This window comes from Carcharhinus amblyrhynchos, chromosome 25 (genome assembly GCF_965287045.1).
Source record: "Carcharhinus amblyrhynchos chromosome 25, sCarAmb.v2.hapA, whole genome shotgun sequence".
Taxonomy (NCBI): domain Eukaryota; kingdom Metazoa; phylum Chordata; class Chondrichthyes; order Carcharhiniformes; family Carcharhinidae; genus Carcharhinus; species Carcharhinus amblyrhynchos.
Genome location: NC_137348.1, coordinates 9,318,191 through 9,342,630, shown reverse-complemented (window position 1 = coordinate 9,342,630; position 24,440 = coordinate 9,318,191). Strand labels below are relative to the sequence as shown.

The 24,440-nt window shown below is 47.9% G+C and overlaps 1 protein-coding gene across 3 annotated transcripts in view; it reads right to left on the bottom strand.

The window, feature by feature from the left end:
- Nucleotides 1-24,440, bottom strand: part of urm1 (ubiquitin related modifier 1) — a 59,378-nt gene that overhangs the window by 11,518 nt on the left and 23,420 nt on the right. Inside the window, exons 3-4 of one of the 3 annotated variants that reach the window (XM_080212307.1) lie at nt 12,129-12,210; nt 10,487-10,575 (exon numbers count right to left, since the gene is read on the bottom strand). In XM_080212307.1, coding sequence (XP_080068433.1) covers nt 10,503-10,575; nt 12,129-12,210 — 155 coding nt within the window. In that variant the 3' untranslated portion in view covers nt 10,487-10,502. Of the gene's footprint in view, nt 1-10,486; nt 10,576-12,124; nt 12,211-24,440 lie in introns of those variants that run through there. The other 2 variants (XM_080212306.1, XM_080212308.1) reach the window with 2 other exon arrangements.

Sequence of the window (24,440 nt, the reverse complement as noted above, 5' to 3'; positions counted from 1 at the left end):
ACATCTCTAATTATCTCTTAAAAAAAGAACTTTTTTTTTCCTTAAAGCAATAGATTCTTTTTCAATAGTTGTTGCACTTTTCTGAATGACCACCATTCAGACTGTACTTTACAAGTTCAGATGGTGGTGAGAGTTGGTGTGTGGGTCACAAGCTGTTAATATGGTAGGTTGTGTCCTGACAGAAAGTGCTCCATCATAAGTTCATAAGAGTTCCTAAGATATAGAAGCAGAATTAGGCCATTCGGCCTATCGAGTCTGCTCTGCCATTCGATCATGGCTGATGTGCTCCTCATCCCCATTTTCCTGTACCAATTAAAAATCTAACTCCTCCTTAAATTTATTCACTGTCCCAGCATCCGCTGTACTTTGGGGTAGCGGATTCCACAGATTCACAACCCTTTGGGAGAAGTAGTTTCTCCTCAACTCTGTTTTAAATTTGCTGCTCCTTATCCTAAGACTATGACCTCTCGTCCTAGAATGCCCCACAAGTGGAAGCATCTGCTCCATGTCCACTTTATCCCTACCTTTTATCATCTTGTATAGTTCAATTTGATCTCCCCTCATTCTTCTAAATTTCAAAGAGTATCAGCCTAAACTATTCAATCTCACTTCATACGACAAACCCCTCATCTCTGGAATCAATCTTGTGAACCTCCTCTGAACTGCCTCCAATGCCACTACATCTTTCCTCAAATAAGGGGACCAAAACTGTGCACAATACTCCAGGTGGAGTATCACCAATGCCTTGTATATTGCAACAATACTTCCGTACCCTTACATTCAAGACAGATGGCACAGTGGCATAGTGGTTAGCACTGCTGCCTCTCAGCGCCCGGGACCCAGGTTCGATCCCTGGTGTGGGTCACTGTGTGAAGTTGCACATTGTCTCCATTTCTGCGTGGTTTCCTCCGGGAGCTCCGGTTTCCTCCCACAGTCCAAAGATGTGTGGCTTAGGTAAAGTGGCCGTGCTAAATTGTCCCTTAGTGTCGTGGGACTAGTTAGGGTAAATGCATAGGCTTATGGAGATGAGGCCTGGGTGGGATTGTGGTTGGTGCAGACTTGATGGGCCAAATGGCCTCCTTCTGCACTGTAGGGATTTTATGAAGTCTGGAGCTTGTAAATCATTTTATTAATTATCTCACAATTGTCCACATGCAAGTGCTGACTTCTTACTCATTGCACCAGATGTTCCAGTACAGCTACAAGACTGGCATCTACCTGGCAATGTGGAAAATTGCCCAGCTATGTCCTATACACAAAAAGCAGGACAAATCCGACTCAGCCAATTTCTGGCCAGTCTTACTCTCAGTTGTCAATAAAACGATGGAAGGGGTCATCAACAGCACTGAGTGGCACTTGCTTAGCAATAACCTGCTCACGGACATTCAGTTTAGGCTCATTTTGAGGGTCAGCTCCTGACCTCATTCTGGCCATGGTTCAAACATGGACAAAAGAGCTGAACTCTAGAGATGAGATGAGAGTGACTGCCCTTGACATTGAAGCAGCACTCGATCGAGTGTGGCATCAAGGAGCCTTAGCAAAACTGGAATCAATGGATATCAGGGCAAAAGCATTCTGCTGGTTTCTGTCACACTTAGCACAAAGGATGATGGATGTGGTGGTTGGAGGTCAATCATCTCAGCTCCAGGACATCACCGCAAGAGTTCCTCTGGGTAGTGTCCGAAGCCCAGCCATCTTCAGCTGCTTCATCAATTACCTGTCTTCCATCATAACAGAGGTGGTGATGTTCACTGATGATTGCACAATGTTCACACCATTCACAACTCCTCAGATACTGGAACAGTCCATGTCCAAATGCAGCAAGACCTGGACAATATCCAGGACTGGGCTGACAAGTGACAAGTAACATTTACATCAAAAAAGTGCCAGGCAATGACCATCTCCAACATGAGAGGATCTAAACCATAGCATTATCATTGCTGAATTCCCCGCTACCAATATCCTGGGGGTTACCACTGACCAGAAACTGCACTAGGCTAGCCACGTAAATAGTGGGCTACAAAAGCAGCTCGGAGGCTAGGAATCCTGCGGCCACTAAGTCGCCTCCTAACCCCCCATAGTCTGTCCACCATATACAAGTCACAAATCAGGAGTGTGATAGAATACTCCCCATTTGCCTGGATGAGTGCAGCTACAACAACACTCGAGAAGCTCAACACCAGCCAGGACAAAACAGCCCATTTGACACTATCCACAAATATCCACTCCCTCCACCAGGAACGGACAGTGGCAGCAGTGTGCACCATTTACAAGATGCACTGCAAATTCCTCTCCGAGTCACACACCATCTTGACTTGGAAACGTATCATCATTCCTTCACTGTCACTGAGTCAAATTCCTGGAACTCCCTCCCAAACAGCACTGTGGGTGTCCCGACACCACATGAACTGCAGAGGTTCAAGAATGCAGCTCACCACAACCTTCTCAAGGGCGATTAGGGATAGGCAGTATATGCTAAACCTAAGCCAGCGATGCGCACATCCTTTCAATTCACATATATAAAACAATTCTTTCGTATTCCACCCAAAAGAATATTCTTCATGTGTGACCCCAGGCACTGGGGTTCGGAGTGGCATTCACCACAAAACTCAGTCTTGTTTCCATTCTGGACAGTGATGGGGGGTCCTGAGTTCCCCACCTCCAAGTCTCCCCTCAGTAATATTTAGCATCCGAATGACAGCCACAGGCTGACAGCACGGGCGGCACAGTGGTCAGCACCGCTGCCTCACAGTGCCAGGGACCCAGGTTCAATTCCTGGCTTGGGTCATTGTCTGTGTGGACTCTGCACATTCTCCCTGTGTCTGTGTGGGTTTTCTCTGGGTGCTCCAGTTTCCTCCCACAGTCCAAAGATGTACAGGTTAGTTTAATTGGCCATGCTAAATTGCCCCTTAGTGTCAGGGGGATAAGTGTGTAAAATACTTGCGGTTATTGGGATAGGGCCTGGGTGGGATTGTTGTTGGTGCAGAGTCGATGGGCCAAATGACCTCCTCTTGCACTGTAGGGATTCCAAGATTCTACGATGACATTAGCAAACTCAGCCAAAGTCTGGAATGTGACTAGAGTCTTTCCCAATCTGTGTGGTTGAGTCTCTTAATGGCTGATGGCATTTAGCTGGCAGGCCGCTGGCAGACCCCATCTCATCATCCCATCCGTTTCCCCCCCCCCCACCCCACCACCAGGTGCATTGAGGTTGTATCCATTTAATACAATGATCTACTCAACAGGATTTCACTTCCTAAAGGGTGACCTTGCACTGCGCGTGCCTCCACCCTCACTGGGGAGGCTGAGCTGCAGTGGAGATATTTAACAACTTGCCCAGCATCTGTTTCTCCATTTCTCTCAACTCCTTCTAAACTCCACTGACCACTGCCAATCCGCACAAGCTGTTATGCGCATCCTGTCCCATCCTCAGCCTCACTCGTCTTTCAACCTGGCAGGCCATATTCCCCAGCCCCACGTTCCTGTCCTGTATGATGCCCTGATTGTTCGTTCATTACCGTCTCCTCACTCACACCAGCTTCCTATACATTAGTCTCATTAGATCTAAGAGCAGGAGTAGGCCATCTGGCCCCTCGAGCCTGCTCCTTTTTGCGGACTCAGCTCCACTTACCCACCTGCTCACCCTTAATTCCTTTACTGTTCAAAAATGTATCAATCCTTGCCTTAAAAACATTCAATGAGGTAGCCTCAATTGCTCCACTGGGCAGGGAATTCCACAATTCTTTGGGTGAAGAAGTTCCTCCTCAACTTCCGTCCACCGCATTCAGGCTGTATCCATTTAACACAATGTCTCGCGCCCCTTCTTAGTTCATCCATCTAAAGACCCTGTACAAGTCCTTGCACTGTCGCATCAGTCTCTTACAATCTTGGAGCTTTTGCTTCCATTCTGAAGTCTATTAGTAGTCCAGAACCTACATTTCACTAGTTTGAGCAGATGTTTCCCTTGGTTTAAGTTTTCAGAATTAACATTTTGCATTCCATTCACAAACCAGAAACACCTCCGTATGATGGAGACCTCCTCAATACAAGCTGCTCCAAACTTTTCGCACAACAGAGCCCTGACACTTGTAATCAGCTTTATTGCACAGAGAAGTCACACCTCCAACACTCAATGTCTCCATCCTTGTATCTTGATGACCAGAACTGGATGACCAGAACTGGGTCATGTGTGACCAGAGAACTGTATGCCTTTGACCATAACATCCTCCCAATAATTATTCTCATGTACAAACCTGTTCACATCTATGCCCTTTCTGACCCCAAGTTTCAGCTTGTGCCTCCTATTCCTTTGTCTCTGGACCACTTCCTTGCTTTGCATCAGTCAATAGCAGAGATTTCTGCCACTATCACATCCCTGCAAACTTTCCCCTCCCAATGGTCCCACCTCTCCCCACTTCCTAAAGTCTCCTCAAGAAACCGTGTTAAGCACAAGTACAAATAACGTTCGACCCAGCGCCGTGCTCAGTGGGCAAACAGTGAGTGCCAGCACTTACCCCCAGAGTCACCTTCCTGCCTGATTCATTGTACAGTTACCGCTATCATCACTAAATCCCACACAAGTGAGCTGGGAGCTCAGCAGTGCACACAGACAGAGGAGAGGCATGTTTAAAGTGACACTCGGAAATACTATTAATTTAAAGTACGTCCACAAAGGGGAAGCTTCAGTCCATCAGTTAGTGATCAGAGCCGGCTGGAAAAACCGTTTGATCTTTGGTGCACTTTAATTGTTTTCCTCGAAGAAGCAGCGTTGCACACTTCAAGCTGTTCGCAGTGCCCTGAATTTTAAAGTGTTTCCTCAGGGCCAGGCAGAACCGGGAGTCTGCGGCAGCGCACTGTGCATTCTGACAGCAGAGTAGGATCTGGCAAAGAAACATCTTAACAATATAAAAACAGGCAATCTGCAGTTCTTCTCCAGCCTCTCTTCAGGGTGCAGATTCATCCTGGGTCCCAGTTCCCTGGGGGCCACGAGCCTTGGATTAAAGTTTATTTATTAGTCACCAGTAAGGCTTACATTAACACTGCAATGAAGTTACTGTGAAATTCCCCTAGTCACCACACTCTGGTGCCTGTTCGGGTACACTGAGGGAGAATTCATCACGGCCAATGCACCCTAACCAGCACGTCTTTCAGAATGTGGGAGGAAACTGGAGCACCCAGAGGAAACGCAGGGAGAATGCGCAAACTCCGCACAGACAGTGACTCAAGCCAGGTCCCTGATGCTGTGAGGCAGCAGTGCTAACCGCTGTGCCATGGTCGATCCCTCGGTAATTCTGTGAGCCCAGATGCTGAGGGGGAGGGACCGGGGAGGGGGAGGGGGAGGGGACCGGGGAGGGGGAGCGGAATGTGGGGAGGGGTGGAATGCTCTTCCAAAGAGGGCACATCGCAGCCATACCTGATCTAGCCCCTAACTCAACAGTCACACAAAGGCCGCAGCATTGCACCAAGGCTGGCATAGCAGGGCAGTACTGAGGGAGCGCTGCACTCCCAGAGGCAAGAGCATGCAAAATTGGAGCAGGAGTTGACCATTCAGCCCGTCGGGCCCATTCTGCCATCCAATACAATCGTGGCTGATCTTTGGCTTCAACTCCCCTTCCCTGCTCACTCTCCCAATCCCTTCATTCCCCAAATAAACAAAGATCTGCCAATATCAGCCTTAATAATCTATCCCCACATCATATCTCAGCTCTAACAATGGAGCAGCCACAACTCTCTGGGGTAGAGCACTCCAAAGATTCATAACCCTCTGAGGGAAGAAGTTTCTCATCTAGGATTTAAACGTTAACAAAGGCAGCACGGTGGTTAGCACTGCTGCCTCACAGCGCCAGGGACCTGGGTTCAATTCCGGCCTTGTGTCACTGTCTGTGCAGAGTTTGCACATTCTCCCCGTGTCTGTGTGGGTTTCCTCTCACAGTCCAAAGATGTGTGGGTGAGGTTGATTGGCCATGGTACATTGCCCCCGAGTGTGAGGGGAACCAGGTGGGGTAAATGCTTGGGGTTATGGGGATAGGGCCTGGGTGGGATTGTAGTCAGTGCAGACTCGATGGGATACTTGGCCACCTTCTGCACTGTAGGATTCTCTGATTCTATGACAATGTTACAAATTTCTCAGTGCGTTGTTAGAACTTGCTTAGTGATAGATTCCAGTATTTTCCCGTCAATCTAATCGGCCTGTAGTTCCTCCTTTCCCCCTCCCTCCTTTCTTTAACAACAATGTGCATTTACTAAACTGCAGTCCACCGGGATCATTCAAGAATTAAGGGAACTTTGGGGGATTATAACCAGTGTATCCACTGTCTCTTAGAACACCAGAATGTGGGCTATCACGTGTTGTCTTTTGACTAGGATGCCTACAATCTCAGGCAGATGTAAAAGATCCCACGGCACTTTTGTGAAGAGGAGCAGGGGAATTCTCTGCAGTGCCTGGCCAATTGCTATCTGTCAACCAACATCATTGAAAACACATATAAAAGCAAAATACCATAGATACAGGAAATCTGAAATAAAAACAGGAAAGGTTGGAAATACTCAGCCGATCAGACAGCATCTGAAGGTAAAAATGTGTTTAATTTGCAGGTTGATGACCTTCTGTGAAATGTTAACTCATTTTTCTCTCCAAAGAATCTGTCTGACCCACTGGCATTTTTCGCATTTTCTGTTTTTTTTTAATTCATTCGTGGGACACAGGTGTCGCTGACTGGCCAGCATTTATTACCCATCCCTAGTTGCCCTTGGAGGGCAGTCAAGAGTCAATCACATTGGTGAGGGCTGGAGTCACACGTAAGCCAGACTGAGCAAGGACAGCAGATCTCCTTCCTTAAAGGACATTACTGAACCAGATGGATTTTTCCGACAATGGTTTCATGGTCATCAGTAGATTCTTAATTCCAGATTTTTTTTATTGAATTCAAATTCCACCATCTGCAGTGGCAGGATTCGAACCCGGGTCCTCAGAACATTAGCTGAGTTTCTGGATTAATAGTCCAGCGACAGTGCCACTGGGCCATCGCCTTCCCTAACTCTTATTATCTTAATTTTTTACGATGCTTTTAGTCTCACAAATTATTTAGTTGCTGGTTTGTGGAAGTTTGCTGTGAGCCATCTTTCCCCTAGCATGGTAGTGACTACACTTGAAAAGGTATCTCATTGGCTGTAAAGCACTTTGGGACATACTGAGATCGTGAAAGCTGCCAAATAAACGCAAGATCCTTCTTTCAAACAGGCACTTTGTGGTAAATGTCATTTAGAACAACGAACAAAGAAAATTACAACACAGGTACCGGCCCTTCGGCCCTCCAAGCCTGCACCGACCATGCTGCCCACGAGAACTAAAACTCCCTACCCTTCTATTCCCATCCTATTCATGTATTTGTCCAGACGCCCCTTAAGAGTCACTGTCATACCTGTTTCCACTACCTCCCCCGGCAGCGAGTTCCAGACACGCACCACCCTCTGTGTAAAAAACTCGCCTCGAAAATCTCCTCTAAGCCTTGCCTCTCATATCTTAAACCTACGGTCCCTAGTAATTGACTCTTCCAGCCTGGGAAAAAGCTTCTGACAATCCACTCTGTCCACAATCTATCAGGTCGCCTCTCAACCTCTGTCGTTCCAGTGGGAATAAACCAAATTTCTCCAACCTCTCCTCTAGCTAATGCCCTCCACTTGATGGACATCAAAACTAGAAGCCATGGGTGATTATTCTTGCTCTTCAGCTTGGGCCATTGAGCTACCGCTAACCGAGAACAACAGGGGGCCAGAGATCAAAGCTGGGACTAATATGACTCTCAGTGTCACACTAAATATTGCACCAATAATTGAACGGGGGATTAGGGGGAGGTGGATAGTGACGGTTTGGGGCATTTTCTCGCTGCACGCTAAGAGCACAGTGTCTTTACCGTTAATGACGGCTGAGGTGAGACCTTAAGGGGACAAGCTGTCGGCAGGATAGAGCTTAAACATTACAGGTTAAAAGTTCAACCAAGTCTAATTAGAAAGCACCCACGCACAAATAAATATCCAGCACAAAGGGGCCTATAAATGAAGCCGCGTTTCAAACAAGTCCCCACCAAATTTAATAACAAATGCTCAGTTAAGATGCAAGGAAAATAATGAGAAACATTAAATATTCATGCCACACAGCTCCCCCTTGCTGCCTGACCCCAGACACCATGTGTCACCAGGCCTGATGTAACACAAATTACGTGTGACTCCCTGACGAACAGAGAGCCTCCATACAGCAATCCCTTTTCACACTGCAGCTTACCACAGCGCATGCTGATAAAACCCTGGTCATGGATATACATATCCAGGGATTATTATTTTCATCAGTCTCAAAGTTTATTGCTTTATTAGTTTGTTATCTGTATCGTTGCATGTTATTAAAAATGTTCCCGGTAAAACAATGATGCTGTGCTTTTCCCTCTGGGTGCTTGGCAATGTCTCTGGGAAGATAAGATTGGAATTGTGTCAATATTTGCAGGGAGTGCACTGATATTTTACAGGGGGTCCCCGGGAGTGTGTCAATATTTTATAGGGGTGTCCCCGGGAATGTACCAATATTTTATAGGGGGGTCCCTAAGAGTGTGTCAGTATTTTACGGGGGGGGGGCTCCCCAGGAGTGTGTCAATATTTTACAGGGGATTTCCGGGAGTATGCTAATATTTTACAGGGGTGCCCGGGAATGTTTCAATATTTCACAGGGGTGTCCCCCGGAGTGTGCCAATATTTTGCAGCAGGGTCCCCAGGAGGCTGCTAATATTTTATAGGGGGAATCCCCAAAAGTATGTCAATATTTTACAGGGGGGTCCCCAGGAGGATGTCGATATTTTACAGGGGAGGTCCCCAGTTGTGTGTTGATATTTTACAGGGGAGGTCCCCAGTTGTGTTGATATTTTATAAGGGGGGGTCCCCAGGAGTGTGTCAGCATTTTACAGGGGGGTCCCCAGGAGTGTGTCGATATTTTACAAGAGTGTTTCTGAGACTGCAATACCACTTAACGGCAGTGGGGTGGGGGTGGGGGTTCCCTGGGAGTGCGCTTGTTTTTTCAGGGGGATTTCCGGGAGTGCACTTGTTTTTTCAGGGGGATTTCCGGGCGTGCGCTTGTTTTTCCGGGGTTCGGTGGTGGGGGGGTTCCCAGGAGTGTGCTAATATTTTACAGGGTGGGGGGCGGGTACCCGGGATTTACTGCAGGAGACTGTTCTTAACCCAGGGACCAGAACCCCTCTTGGAGTGAAAGATTACAAGCATCCCCAAAGGTGACAATGTGCAGTACGGACAACAGGCAAGAGTCTGCCAGAGAGCACCACTCTTGCATTTAAAATATCCGTAAGCTGCTTTGCTGACTTGTTATTTAGATGTGAAAGTCTAAACCAGGTGATCGAGAGAGAAAGAGCCAACACAACACTGGCAAGACTCAGAGTTGTTGCACTGCACTCCGCATTGATGGAGAAGGGTGGGGGATTCGGGGGGGAGGGAGGAATGGGGGATTCGGGGGGGAGGGAGGAATGGGGGATTCGGGGGGGAGGGAGGAATGGGGGATTCGGGGGGGAGGGAGGAATGGGGGATGCGAGGGGGGATTCGGGGCGAGTGGGGGATTCGGGGCGAGTGGGGGATTCGGGGCGAGTGGGGGATTCGGGGCGAGTGGGGGATTCGGGGCGAGTGGGGGATTCGGGGCGAGTGGGGGATTCGGGGCGAGTGGGGGATTCGGGGCGAGTGGGGGATTCGGGGCGAGTGGGGGATTCGGGGCGAGTGGGGGATTCGGGGCGAGGGGGGATTCGGGGCGAGGGGGGATTCGGGGCGAGGGGGGATTCGGGGGGAGGGGGCGAGGGGGGATTCGGGGGGGAGGGGGCGAGGGGGGATTCGGGGGGGAGGGGGGATTCGGGGGGGAGGGGGCGAGGGGGGATTCGGGGGGGAGGGGGCGAGGGGGGATTCGGGGGGTAGGGGGCGAGGGGGGATTCGGGGGGTAGGGGGCGAGGGGGGATTCGGGGGGTAGGGGGCGAGGGGGGATTCGGGGGGGAGGGGGCGAGGGGGGATTCGGGGGGGAGGGGGCGAGGGGGGATTCGGGGGGGAGGGGGCGAGGGGGGATTCGGGGGGGAGGGGGCGAGGGGGGATTCGGGGGGGAGGGGGCGAGGGGGGATGGGGCGAGGGGGGATTCGGGGGGGAGGGGGCGAGGGGGGATGGGGCGAGGGGGGATTCGGGGGGGAGGGGGCGAGGGGGGATGGGGCGAGGGGGGATTCGGGGGGGAGGGGGCGACGAGGGGGGATACGGGGGGGGCAAGGGGTATTGGGGTGGTGTGGTAAATTGGGGGCGACGTTGGGGTGAGGGGGGGCGGGGAGGGGGAACAGGGTGGAGTTGGGGGTGATAATACATCAGGCCATTGCCTCTCCAAAAAGTGAGAGGAAGTAAGACCTCGGTGAGTGGCCATCTTTCAGCAGCAGTCAGCTATTCAACCATGGGAGAATCACGCTCAATCTTTGATTTCGGCCTTACACAACAACGTGCCTTACGGTCGATAGATAAAGACGTGTGGGTGGAAAGCCCAGCTGGTTCCTCTTCTCCCTGAACAATGGAACATTCCTTCAGTGAAAAGCCTCATGTGGACAGAAGATACTTAGAAAAACAAAATCGCGTTGTAAACAACCCTGTGACTGGGATCGGGGCTGGCAGTGAATTTACTGGTGCCAATGCACAGTGCCAGGCTGCTTTCATTACCTCATTTCTACCCATGGGGTGCGGAGACTCTTTGGCTCTTTATAGCTTTGTACAAGTCAGCCCAGATTTCCAGCCAAGACTGCTCAGCAAACAGTGATTCAGAATATTCCAGAAACTGTGTGATTCAGAATGATAACACTGAGCGGTGTCAATGAGCACAGGCCAGGAATTGCAATGCAATCAATCTTCATGAAACAATGACCTGACTCATCAACATCTACAGGCCGACCAACGCCGTAATGTATAAAAAGGCAAATGATAAAACGTTTAAAAATGTTAAAGTTTATTTATTAGTGACACAAGGAGGCTTACATTAACACTGCAATGAAGTTACTGTAAAAATCTCCTATGGACATCGCTGGCTGGGCCACTATTTAATTCCCACCCCTAGTTGCCCAAAGAACAATTAAGAGTTTTTTTAAAAAAATGTTTATTTATTCGTGTCACAAGTAGGCTTACATTAACACTGCAATGAAGTTACTATGAAAATCCCCTAGTCACCACATTCTGGCGCCTGTTCGGGTTCACTGAGGGAGAATTTAGCATGCCTAACCAGCACGTCTTTCAGACAGTGGAAGGAAATCAAAGCACCCAGAGGAAACCCACCCAGACATGGAGAGGATTTGCAGACTCTGCACAGACAGTGACCCAAGCCGGGAATCGGAGCTGAGTCCCTGACACTGTGAGGCACAGTAAGTAGTCACACAACACCAGGTTAAAGTTCAATAGGTTTATTTGGTAGCACGAGCTTTTGGAGTGCTGCCCCTTCATTAGGTGAGAATGGGCTGAACCAGACTGTGAGGCAGCAGTACAAACGACTGTGCTACCCTTTTTTTCAAATAGGAGCAGGAGTTGGCCATCTAGCCCCGCGAGCCTGCCCCGCCATTCAATAAGATCATGGCTGATCTGATAGTGGTTCAGTTCCACTTACCTGCTTTCTCCCCATAACACTAAATTCCTTTATTGGTCAAAAATCTATCTATCTGTGACTTAAACACATTTAACGAGGTAGCCTTCACTGCTTCGATGGGCAGAGAATTCCAAAGATTCACTACCCTCTGGGAGAAGAAGTTCCTCTTCAACTCTATTAAATTCCACATTTAATTTAATTCAAATTAAATTCATCTCCAGCCTGACCAACACCGTCAAGTACAAAAAGGGAAATGATACAGCTCTGGTACACGGTTACTGAGGCCGACTGTGGTGCGACCCGTCCCATCCGATTCCAAATAACTGGACAAAGGCCAAGACATGAGGTTTGAGGGCAGTCTGGTTCAGCCCGGTCTCTGTGGCTGGGTGACTCATGGAGCCACGTGTGTGCGCATGTGTACAAGTGCACGCGTACACATACACCACACAGGTAAAGACACTAATAAATCGAGAATCGAACTTGAACTTACACAGTGTCGCCTTGAATGAAAAGTTCTGGCCGCTCTTTAAGCAAGTTGTTTTTAATCCACACCAGAAGCTGTCGAATATCCCCTAAAGCAAATGAAAATACAATGGTAAGATTAGCATTTTTGTTCGGCAAAATTTCCAGATCGATTACTGCTTAATCATAGAATGGAATCATTGAATCCCTACAGTGCAGGAGGCGGCCATTTGGCCCATCCGGATTGCACCCACAACAATCCCACCCAGGCCCTATCCCTGTAACCTCACATACTTACCCTGCTAGTCCTCCTGATAACAAGGCCAACTGACCTAACCCTCACATCTTTGGAGTGTGGGAGAAAACAGGAGCACCTGGATGAAACCCAAGCAGACACGGGGAGAACGTGTAGACTTCACGCAGACAGTCACCCGAGGCCGGAATTGAATCCGGGTCCCTGGCACTGTGGAGTTTGTACATTCTCCGTGTCCGCATGGGCTTCCTCCGGGTGCTCCATTTTGCTTCCTATTAAAGATGAGATCGTGGAGTACTTGGAAGTGCATGATAAAATGAGTCAGCATGGCTTCGTCAAGGGGAGGTCATGTCTGACAAATCTGTTTAAGTTCTTTCATGAGGCAACAAGGAAGTTAGATAAAGGAGAACCAGCGGACATGATTTATTTAGATTTCCAGAAGGCTTTGACAAGGTGCATAGGAGACTGTTAAATAAGTTAAGCATCCACGCTGTTAAGGGTAAGATCCTGGCAGAGATAGACGATTGGCTGACTGGCAGAAGACAGAGTGGGGATAAAGGGGTCTTTTTCAGGATGGCAGCCGGTGACTAGTGGTGTGTCTCAGGGGTTGGTGCTGGGACCTCAACTTTTCAAAATATAAATTAACGATTTGGAAGAAGGAACTGAAGGTACTGTTAATAAGTTTGCAGGTAATACAAAGATATGTAGAGAGACAGGTAGTATTGAGGAAGTAGGGGGGCTGCAGAAGGACTTGGACAGGCTAGAAGAGTGGGCAAAGAAGTAGCTGATGGAATACAATGTGGAAATGTGTGAGGTTCTGCACTTTGGGAGGAGGAATGGAGACACAGACTATTTTCTAAATGGGGAAATGCTTAGGAAATCAGAAGCACAGAGAGACTTGGGAGTCCTTGTTCAAGATTCTCTTAAGGTTAACGTGCAGGTTCAGTTGGCAGTTAGAAAGACAAATGCAATTTTAGCATTCATCCAGAGGGCTAGAATACAAGAGGAGGGGAGTACTTCTGAGGCTGTATAAGGGTCTGGTCAGACCCATATGGCAAATTGTGAACAGTTTTGGGCCCCATATCTAAGGAAGAGTGTGCTGGCCCTGGAAAGGGTCCAGAGGAGGTTCACAAGAATGATCCCTGGAATGAAGAGCTTATCATATGACATTGAGGACTCTGGGTCTGTACTTGTTGGAGTTTAGAAGGATGAGGTAGGATCTTATTGAAACTCACAGGATACTGCGAGGCCTGGATAGAGTGGACGTAGAGAGGATGTTTCCACTAGTAGGAAAAACTAGAACCAGAGGGCACAACCTCAGGCTAAAGGGACGATCCTTTAGAATACAGATGAGAAGGAATTTCTTCAGCCAGAGAGTCGTGAATCTGTGGAACTCTTTGTCGCAGAAGGCTGTCATTGGATATCTTTAAGACAGAGATAGAAAGGCTGTGGAGGCCAGGTCATTGAGTGTCTTTAAGACAGAGATAGATAGGTTCTTGATTAATAAGGGGATCAGGGATTATGGGAAAAAGGCAGGAGAATGGAGATGAGAAAAATATCAGCCATGATTGAATGGTGGAGAAGACTCGATGGGCCGAGTGGCCTAATTCTGCTCCTACGTCTTGTAGTCTCTCCCATGGTCCAAAGATGTATTAGGTGGATTGCCATGCTAAGTTGCACCTTAGTGTTAGGGATACTAGCCAGGTTAAATGCAAAAGCGTTATGGGGATAGGGCCTGGATGTGATTGTGGTTGATGCAGACTCAATGGGCCAAATAGCTTCCTTCTGCGCTGTAGAGATTCCAAAATATGGCCAAGACTTTCGAATAGAAAAATCTGGCACACAGAAACTCAAGATTATTTAAAACAATTTTAAACAGACACAAGCCATTGCAGCTCAAATAGATTCACGGAAACCAAATCCCTGGTCAAAGAGGGACTCCACTGGATGAGTCATTACAAAGCAAAGAAAACCTTTCCAATCTTGATTAAGAAAATTATTATTTATCCAAATGGCAGATGGATATTGTTTAAATATATTATCAGAGCAGCAAGTTTATTAACAGGATAAGAAATGGGCACTTAACCGTGAACATTGACAGAAGTCACTATTTGAAGTCTTTTTATAAGATTCTACTTGGTTTTCTCTCCCCTTAGCTCTTACTCAAGTTTTACTTATGGCAGCATGTTAGCACAGCTACCTCAGTGCCAGGGACTTGGGTTTGAGTCCTGGCTTTGGGTCACTGTGTATGTGGAGTCTGCACGTTCTCCCCATGTCTGCACGGGTTTCTTCCGGGTGCTCCAGTTTCCTCCCACAGTCCAAAGATGTACCACTTAGGTGGATTGGCCGTGCTAAATTGTCCCTTAGTGTGAGGGGGAGTATCAGGGTACTGTGTGGGGTTAAGGGGAAAAGATCTGGGTGGGATTGTTGTCGGCGCAGGCTCGATGGGCCAAATAGCCTCCTTCTGCACTGTAGGGACTCTATGATTCTATTTAAACATTTGACTGGAGGCAGTCCACGGTAGGGATGGGGCGGTGAAACATGTACAAGTTCAATTAAACATCATGTGAATAATATATAAGCTGGAAAACTCAGAGCACTTAAGCAACAGTTAGAAATATCGCCAAGACAGATTAATCTTCAATGAATAAAAATCCCTGCCATACATCAGGTTCGCTGCTACTTTTCCAACCAGTCACGTCATTTGATAAATGAACAGTTTCACAGTAAGAAGTCTCACAACACCAGGTTAAAATCCAACAAGTTTATTTGGGTAGCACAAGCTTTTGGCACGCCACACCTTCATCATGGCTGAAGGGGCAGCACTCCGAAAGCTTGTGCAAGCAAATAAACCTGTTGGACTTTAACCTGGTGTTGTGAGACTTCTTGTTGTGCCTACCCCAGTCCAACACCGAGATCTTCACATCATGAACAGTTTTAGGCTTCTATTAACAATAGGGACTGTATGGAGCAGTAAGAATTCAGAGTGGTCACTGCCATGTGATAAACCAAACCTCCATTATACATCATCTGAGCACAGTGATTGATTTAATCTAATGGAAGGAAATGCATGGAAAGCCTTTGTTTTTTTTTAAAATCATTCATGGGATGTGAATGTCGCTGACTGGCCAGCATTTATTACTTATCCCTAGTTGCCTTTGAGAAGGTAGTGATGCCTTGTTGAGCAACTGATGCAACTGACTGGCTTGCTTGGTCATTTCTGAGGGCAGTTGAGAGTCAACCACATTGCTGTCACATGTAGGCCAGACCAGGTAAGGATGGCAGACTTCCTTCTCTAAAGGACATGAGTGAACCAGATGGGTTTTTCCAACAATTAACAATGGTTTCATGGTCATCAGTGGATTCTTAATTCCAACATCTGTCATGGAGGGATTTGAACCCAGGTCTACCAGAAAATTAGCTTGCCCTTCAGTCTTCTCCTTTCTAGAGAATGTTATCCACTGCTCAAGTTGGCAAAGGTAAATTGGTGTCATAACTACATACTGAGAACATGTATGCATCTAAAATATTCCTAAATGACCAAAGCTCTGGAATACTAAGACCTGATAACTTTAACCATGAACGATGGCAAGGCCAGTATCTGCCAAATTAGCCATTTCATCCTCAGCACCGGCCTGCCATCTTGCACTAAACCATGGTTCGCCAACAGCATGACTGACATAAGATCAATTGCCTACTTGCTTCTGTTCAGAGACAAGGCTGTGGCACCCAGGAACTGAGCATCATAGAATCCCTACAGTGCACAAGGAGACAATTCAGCCCATCGAGCCTAGGCCAACAACAATTCCACCCATGCCCTATCCCCGTAACTCCCCGTATTTATGCACCTAATGCCCCAAGACTAAGGTACAATTTAGCATGGCCAATTCACTTAACCTGCACATCACCGGAGTGTGGCAGGAAACTGGAGCACTCAGAGGAAATACACGCAGACATTGGGAGAACGTGCAATTTCCACACAGACAGTGACCCGAGGCTGGAATTGAACCCGGGTCCCTGGCACTGTGAGGCTAACCACTGGGCCGCCCTAAGTTTGTACAGGTGAGTCACGGTTCCAAGCCCTGATGACAGGCTCCTGGATCAATCCCTTTCAAGCTCTGCTCAGTGGATTGGGGGAAGGCGGGGGGGGCGGCGGGAGAAGGAGGAGGGAGGGGGTGGTTGAACATTTCTCATTACGTTGACTGATACTGCTTTCTGCTCAGCTGACAGGGAGTGACTGGTGTCCGCTGCTTGTTCAGTCGGGATTTATGCTGATGAACAAGGGCTTGCTGGAGGCCTAGGCCAAGGTGGCTGTGATCCTAAGCAGCTCCACCAGAAGCTCAGCAAATCTAGTCACAAAGCCTTGGTTTGATCACTGCCAAAGTTACCACACCTTAATCAAGCTGGAAGCTGGGGTCATAGAAATGGCCTCAGCATCCTGGGTTAGTGCGGCTGTCTGACACAAAAGTGATAGAATTGCACCTGCTCTCAGTATCCCTAACTTGGAGCTACAAGGAATAATGGGTGGAATAAACATATGGATAGAATCCCTATGGTGCAGAAGTAGGCCATTCACCCCATCGAGCCTGTACCGAGAACAATTCCACCCTGGCCCTATCCCCGTAACACTATGTATTTACCCTGCTGATCCCCTGATACCAAGGGGCAATTTTAGCATGGTCAATCTACCCACCCCGCACATCTTTAGAGTGTGGGGGGATATCTGGAGCACTCGGAGGAAACACACACAGACACGGGGAGAATGTGCAAACTCCACACAGTCACCCAAAGCTGGAATTGAACCTGGGTACTTGGCAGTGTGAGGCAGCAGTGCTAACCAATGTGCCACACATTCAAATTTCACCATTTGCCATCGTGGGATTGGAACCCGGCTCCCCAGAGCATTACCCTGTGTCCTTGGATTACTAGTCCAGCGACAATACCACTACATCCCTATCAATGAAAAAAAAACAGCCAAGGTTTCTTCTGTCACCTTCTCATACATTGCTGGCAAGTTATAATGGTCAGGTAAGGACAGTGTGCTGCCTCCACTGGATGATTATGCTGTGGGCAATCATTGCTGGATCTCACAAGGAAAGGAGGTGTGTGTGTGTCTACGTGTGCATGTGCGTGCGAATGGGGTTGTGGAGCAGTATCCCAGCATAAGTCTCCAACCTCATATAGTGGGACAAAAAGCGAAACCCACCCACCCCCCAAAAAAGGGTAGTTTCACACAGAATTACTTTTATAATGAAGGGTTTGTTGTACGAAGTGAGATTGAACAGTTTAGGCCTACACTCTCTGGAATTTAGAAGAATGAGGGGAGATCAACTTGAGGTGTGCAAGATGATTAAAAAGGTCTGAGAAAGTGGACATGGAGCAGATGTTTTCTCTCGTAGGGCATTCTAGGACGAGAGGTCTTTGGATAAGGGGTAGCAAATTTAAAACATAGTTGAGGAGAAACTATGTCTCCCAAAGGGTTGTGAATCTGTGGAATTTGTTTCCCCAAGGTGTGGTGGATGCTGCGACAGTGAGTAAATTTAAGGAGGAGTTAGACAGATTTTTAATTGGTAATGGGATGAAGGAATATGGGGAGAAGGCAGGAAAATGGGATGAGCAGCCTTGATTGAATGGCGCAGCAGACTCAATGGGCTGAATGGTCTAATTCTGCTCCTATATCTTATGAACTTATAAAGTACCTTTATCAAAATATTCTACACTTTCACTTCAGCTCCAGTGAGCAGCATAGAAACATGGCGACCATAAGAAATAGGGGCAGGAATACAGGCCATTCAGCCCTTTGCGCCTACTCCGTCATTTAATAGGATCGTAGCTGATCTAACACTCAATCAGTCCTGCCTTATCTCCGTAACCCTTCACTCCCTGACTGATCAGAAACTCATCGATCTCAGCTTTGGAAATGTTCCGGGTCTCGGCCTCCACACCCCCTTATGCTGCGACTACCTCCTCTGGTCCCACTCTCCCACGAATGGAAACATCCTCCCAACAATTACCCTGTCTAATCTCCTAAGAATCTTACAATCGAGTCTTTAGTTGTACAGATGGTGGCTATTGACTGGGGATTCACTTGTGCTGCTAGACATAGGAACAGACTGAAACTGTGGTTGTTGGATTTGGAGGTGCAGGTTTGAAATGTGTGTCTCTGTAAACAAAAGCTTATAAAGTATGTAAAGAATAGGTTCCATTTCTATCCTTCCTCGCTTGTCTGCCTACCAGAAGAATGTGGAGGCTTTGGAGAGGGTACAGAAAAGATTTACCAGGATGTTGCCTGGTGTGGAGGGCATTAGCTATGAAGAGAGGTTGGAGTAACCTGGTTTGTTCTCACTGGAACAACAGAGGTTGAGGGGCGACCTGATAGAAGTCTACAAGATTATGAGAGGCTTGGACAGAGTGGATAGTCAGAAGCTTTTTCCCAGGGTGGAAGAGTCAATTACTAGAGGGCACAGGTTTAAGGTGTGAGGGGCAAGGTTTAAAGATGGACAGAGGCAGAGTTTTTTTTTACACAGAGAGTGGTGGGTGCCTGGAACTCGCTGCCGGGGGAGGTAGTGGAAGCAGATATGATAGTGAGTTTTAAGGGGCGTCTGGACAAATACACTAATGAGATGGGAATAGAGGGATATGGTCCCCGGAAAGGCAGGGGGTTTTAGTTAAGTCAGGCAGCGTGGTGGTGCAGGCTTGGAGGGCCGAAGGACCTGTTCCTGTGCTGTAATTTTCTTTGCTCTTCTGGGATACAAGAGTGACTGGCGCTGCAGATGTTAACTTCGATAAGCGCACCGACAGGCCATGCGAAATCTTGTGCCTTTTTATTATTTTCTTTCTAAAACCTGCCCCGGAGATGCGTGCAATGCTGAAGTGATTGCCCAGGCCTAGTTGCCCTGCCAACTGGCTCGCTGGGTCATCGCGAGAGAGCTTGACGAGTCCACCAAGGTTAAAGGGGCACTTGCAGCAAATTCTTTCATTGGGATTCAGAGGCAGTGACTTCAGCGTGTCTTGTGGAAAGCAAATCACAGCGGCCGCGCAATGTATTAACACAGCGCTCGGTTGTTGCCAGGGCCTTCCTGGTGGGTATGCGCACCAGTTCCATCCAGTTTTGAATTGCAAACACCAGAGACAAGAGAAGTCACCACCACCCTCCCCCCTCCCCCCCTCCCCCTCCACCTCCCCAACCCCACCCTCCAATCATTCCACCTTATGCTCATCGAGCCACAGCGGCCTTGCTGGCTTCTTTATCTGCTGTGCAGAGAGGGCGGGGGGGGGGGGGGGGACCAGTCATTTATCAGACACTCTTCCCCAAGGCCTGGGTCATCTGGGCTGTCCTGTGGCTTCAGACTCCCGACCCCGATTGCATTCCAGTCCCGCGTCACCCTTTATGGCCCGGTCGCCATGGAGAAACAGGCCATTTATTGTCAGGGTGGACGGTGGGTGGGGGGTTATTGTTCTGCGGGTGCAGTGAGGGGGTGGGGGAGTTGGGGAGGTATAGAGAATGGAGAAGCTCAGGGTTAGCTCCTCAAACCTGCACCACACGGAGCCGTGTGCAACACGGCAAGAAGAATAAAAGGCAAAGCGGCCACGTTTTAATCATTATATATAGCTTTCTCCCGAAAGGAGTGAAACCACTTGCTTTGTAAGAAATCAGCAGAGTTAATGGGAAGCTTCTCTCGTTTCTATTTTTTGCTCTCTTCTCCTGTGGATACAGCTCCACAATGCCAAAGGCTCTCCAATACACTGCCATCCATCAATAATCTCCAACGCTCTGCGGCAACTGGCTATTCGTCCACATAGGGCGTCGCACAGAAACCCAATGCCCGTATTTGAGGATGGAATCGTTGGATAGTAAAAACGAGGGGCAAATTCTGACTTTTGCCCACAGTCCAAAGGTGTGCGGGTTAGGTGGATTGGTCATGCTAAATTGACCCTTCATGTCAGGGGACTAGCAGGGTAAACACGTGGGGTTGTGGGGATAGGGGCCAGGTGGGATTGTGGTTGGTGCAGGCTCGTTGGACCAAATGGCCTCCTTCTGCATTGTCGGATTCTATGATTTAGCAGGAGCAGAAGTAGGCCATTTGGCCCATTAAGTCTTCTCTGCTGTTCAGTTAGATCATGATTGGTTTGATATGATAAATCCTCAACCCCACTTTCACGCCTCATCTCTACAACACTTGACCCCCTTACTGATTAAAAATGGGGAAGATAAAGCAGGAATATTCAAGGTACCCAGTGCACGAGGGGATTGTTGATTTTATTTGGGAAGCAGGTTGTTTGGCAGGGCGGGGGGTGGGAGGGGCGCTGGGGAACGACATTGAAATCTCTGGCACACACTAGCTGATCTGGAAATATATCACTGCTCTTTCATTGTTGTTGACTGAAAAACTGGACCTTCCTCTCTCACAGCACTGTGGCAGCACATTCATCACATCAACTGCAGCGGTTCAACAAAGTGGATCACCAACACCTTCTCAGGGGCAATTATGGATGGGGAATAGCCAGCGAAGCTCACATCTGAAGAACTGGAGGCTCCAGTGATGCTTGGCTAAGGATCTTCCTGCTCCAAAACTGCAACCTATCCTTGTAAACCTGTGGTGTGTGTATACACTGATTTGATAGTCAAGGCAAAATGATGATGGCAAGAGTGGAGCGGCACGGTGGCACTGTGATTAGCACTGCTGCCTCATAGCGTCAGGGACCCAGGTTCGATTCCTGTCTCGGATCACTGTCTATGTGGAGTCTGCACATTCTCCCTGTGTCTGTGTGGGTTTCCTCCGGGTGCTCCGATCTCCTCCCAGAGTCTGAAAGATGTGCTGGTTAGATGCATTGACCTGAACAGGTGTCGGAGTGTGGTGACTAGCAGAATTTCACAGCAACTTTATTGCAGTGTTAATATAAGCCTTACTTGTGGTTAATAAATAAAAACTTTACTTTTACTTCATAAACTTCTCTACCTCTCCAACCCATACTCCCCCTTTAAGATGCTAATTAAAGCTTCTCTCTGACAAAGTGTTGTCTTGCCTGTTCCAATATCTCTCCGTGAGGTTCCATGTCAAATTTTGTTCAATTATTGCTTGCGTCAAGCCTCAATTTGTGGTTTCCTCACATCACACATGAGATGACGTTAGCCTAGACTGTAAACAGTCTTTGTACATATTATTTTTAAACTTGTTGAGTGCTCAAATCCGTTGAAGCAGCAAGAGAATCCATCATAAGGGAGGCGGTGGCGTAGTGGTATTGTCGCTGGACTAGGAATCCAGGGACGCAGAGTAATGCTCTGGGGACCTGGGTTCGAATCCTGTCACAGCAGATGGTGCAATTTGAATTCAATAAAAAATGTGGAATTAAGAATCTACTGATAACCGTGAAACCATTGTCGATTGTCAGAAAAGCCCACCTAGTTCACTGATGTCCTTTAGGGAAGGAAATCTGCTGCCCTTACCTGGCCTGGCCTACACGTGACTACAGATCTACAGTAATGTGGATGGCACGGTAACACAGTGGTTAGCACTGCTGCCTCACAGCGCCAAGGAACCTGGGTAGATTCCTGGCTTCAGTGACTGTGCGGAGTCTGCATGTTCTCCCCATGTCTGCATGGGTTTCCTCCGGTTTCCTTCCACAGTCCAAAAGACGTGCTGGTTAGGTGCACTGGCCATGCTAAATTCTCCCTCAACGTCCCCGAACAGGTGCTGCAGTGTGGTGACTTAGCGGTTTTTGCCTTAACTTCATTGCAGTGTTAATGTAAGCCTACTTGTGACACTAATAGATGAAAGTAAAAAACTCTTAATTGCTTCTTGGACAACTAGGGATGGGCAATAAATGCTGGCCCAGCCAGCGACGTTCACATCCCCGGAACAAATAAAACAAAACATAAATGTAAGATCTGGTTGGAGGCTGACACATGATGAGTGGCCACTTGGAGACTTGCCAGTACTTTCACTGGAGCGAGGAGGAAACTGGAAAAATCCATAGGTCAACCCACTCATCAGTAATTGGCAGCGGCACAGCAGAGTATGTCCAACCCAGTCACTCAGCACTATTTGAACAGAAAACAGCGGGCACCCTTGTGACAACAAAAGTGACATTGAAATGTATTTAACTGTCAGTTCGCCAACTGTGCCAGTCCAAAAGCACAACTTGAATGAAGTTTAGGACCATGAATAAAGAAAGGCAGAACACAAGAGATAGAATCCATGACGGCCTCCAAATAAGGATTACTTAAAGGCAAACACACCCACTGCAGAGGTTATGCTGATAGGGTTAGATGCAGCAGGGTGGGAGGAGGTGTGTGGGAACCAGCATGGACCAGTTGGGCCGAATGGTAGTGTAAATTCTATGCAATAATAGGTAGGCTGCAGATTTGAGCCGCTCAGTCACTCCCCCTTACCCTCCATCAAAGGTATTCTGTCCCGGTCAATTGGAAGGAACAACATTGCAGGCTGTCAATTTCTTGCCCACCAATTACAATGGCCTGCTCCGAACTCGTATGTTCATATGAATACGCCCGTTTTTCTTTTTGGTAAGGGGGATAGCCAACGGGGAAGAAAACAATCTCCCCTCCCATTCAGAAAATGGATAAAGGCAGTCAAACAGAGGGACCGCGGCAGGGGCTCTTGACTTAGGCAGATATTAATGGACTGATTTTGAACAGGAGCTTAAACTCCATGTCTGGTTAAAGTTGCTCGGGGAGGATAGTGTGAAAAGCATTCCACCAGGAAGACACAATCTGACTGCTGGACAAGTACACATTTAATGAGAGGTTTGCTCTCTCAACGAAAGGACTGTAAAGATCAACTGTTCGCTACATGGTTGTTTAGTTGGGGTGGGGGGAAGGAGGGGTGTAGTCAGTCTGGTTGACCCTGTTCCTGGACATTCTATCTTCAACCATTCCTTGCTCTCTCCTCCTCAAACACCAAACAGTCATTCTCCACATCTCCATTACTGTTACGCCTAAAAGCAGCAGCATTCGAAGCAAGTGGGTAAAAATACACGGCCGTTTTTAACGCTGTGATATTCCCAGCCGCGTCCAGGTCATGTTGCAGAGACTCTAGGACAATCTTGGTTTATTTATTAATATCACAAGTCAGCTTACGTTAACACTGCAATTAAGTTACTGTGAAAATCCCCGAGTTGCCACACTCCGGCGCCTGTTCAAGGACACTGAGGGAGAATTTAGCACGGCCAATTCACCTAACCAGCACATCTTTCGGACTCTGGGAGGAAACTGGAGCACTCAGAGGAAACCCAAGCAGGCACAGGGAGAATGTGCAGACTCCAGCATGGTGGCACAATAGTTAGCACTGCTGCCTCACAGCTCCAGGGACCTGATTCGATTCACATTGTGTGTGTGGAGTTTGCACATTCTCTTCGTGTCTGTGTGGGTTTCCTTCCACAGTCTAAAGATGTGCGGGTTAGGTTGATTGGCCATGCTAAATTGCCCATGCTAAATTGCCCCTTAGTGTACCAGCACGTGTAGGTTAGAGAAATCATCGGGAAAAATGTGTGGGATGGTAGGGATAGGCCTGGGGTGGGATTCACTCAATTCACTCTGATGCAATGTTTGGTTTATTCATAAAGGGACTGATTTCTAACCTCACCAAACATAACCAAAACTGGCTTCACTTTAAACATAGTGTTAAATGGAATCCAAGCTAGATGGTGAAGACTCAGTGCAGATTCAATGGGCCGAATGGCCTCCTTCTGCACTGAAGGGTTTCTAGAGTGTCAGCAACTCCAGTTCAACAGTTGACACTTCCAGGTGCAAACATCGTTAAACGTGGTGAATATCCATTTGCTGAATTTGGCAGAAGTCATTTGGACGATTCACAGCTGTTTTATTGTGACGTTACAGTTCAAAGCAAACACTAGTTTCCAATATTCCCTTCTTAATCCTCTCTCTGTCTACAGGCAACTCCTCTGCTGGGGAAAATCCCAGCTCTTAAATACCTATATCAATGGGGATGAAATAGAAATGGTCGAGAACTTTATGTTTTTAGGTGTCCAAATCAACAACAACCTCTCCTGGTTCCCCCCCTCCCCCCCCCCCATGTTGACACTATAGTTAAGAAAGACCACCAACGC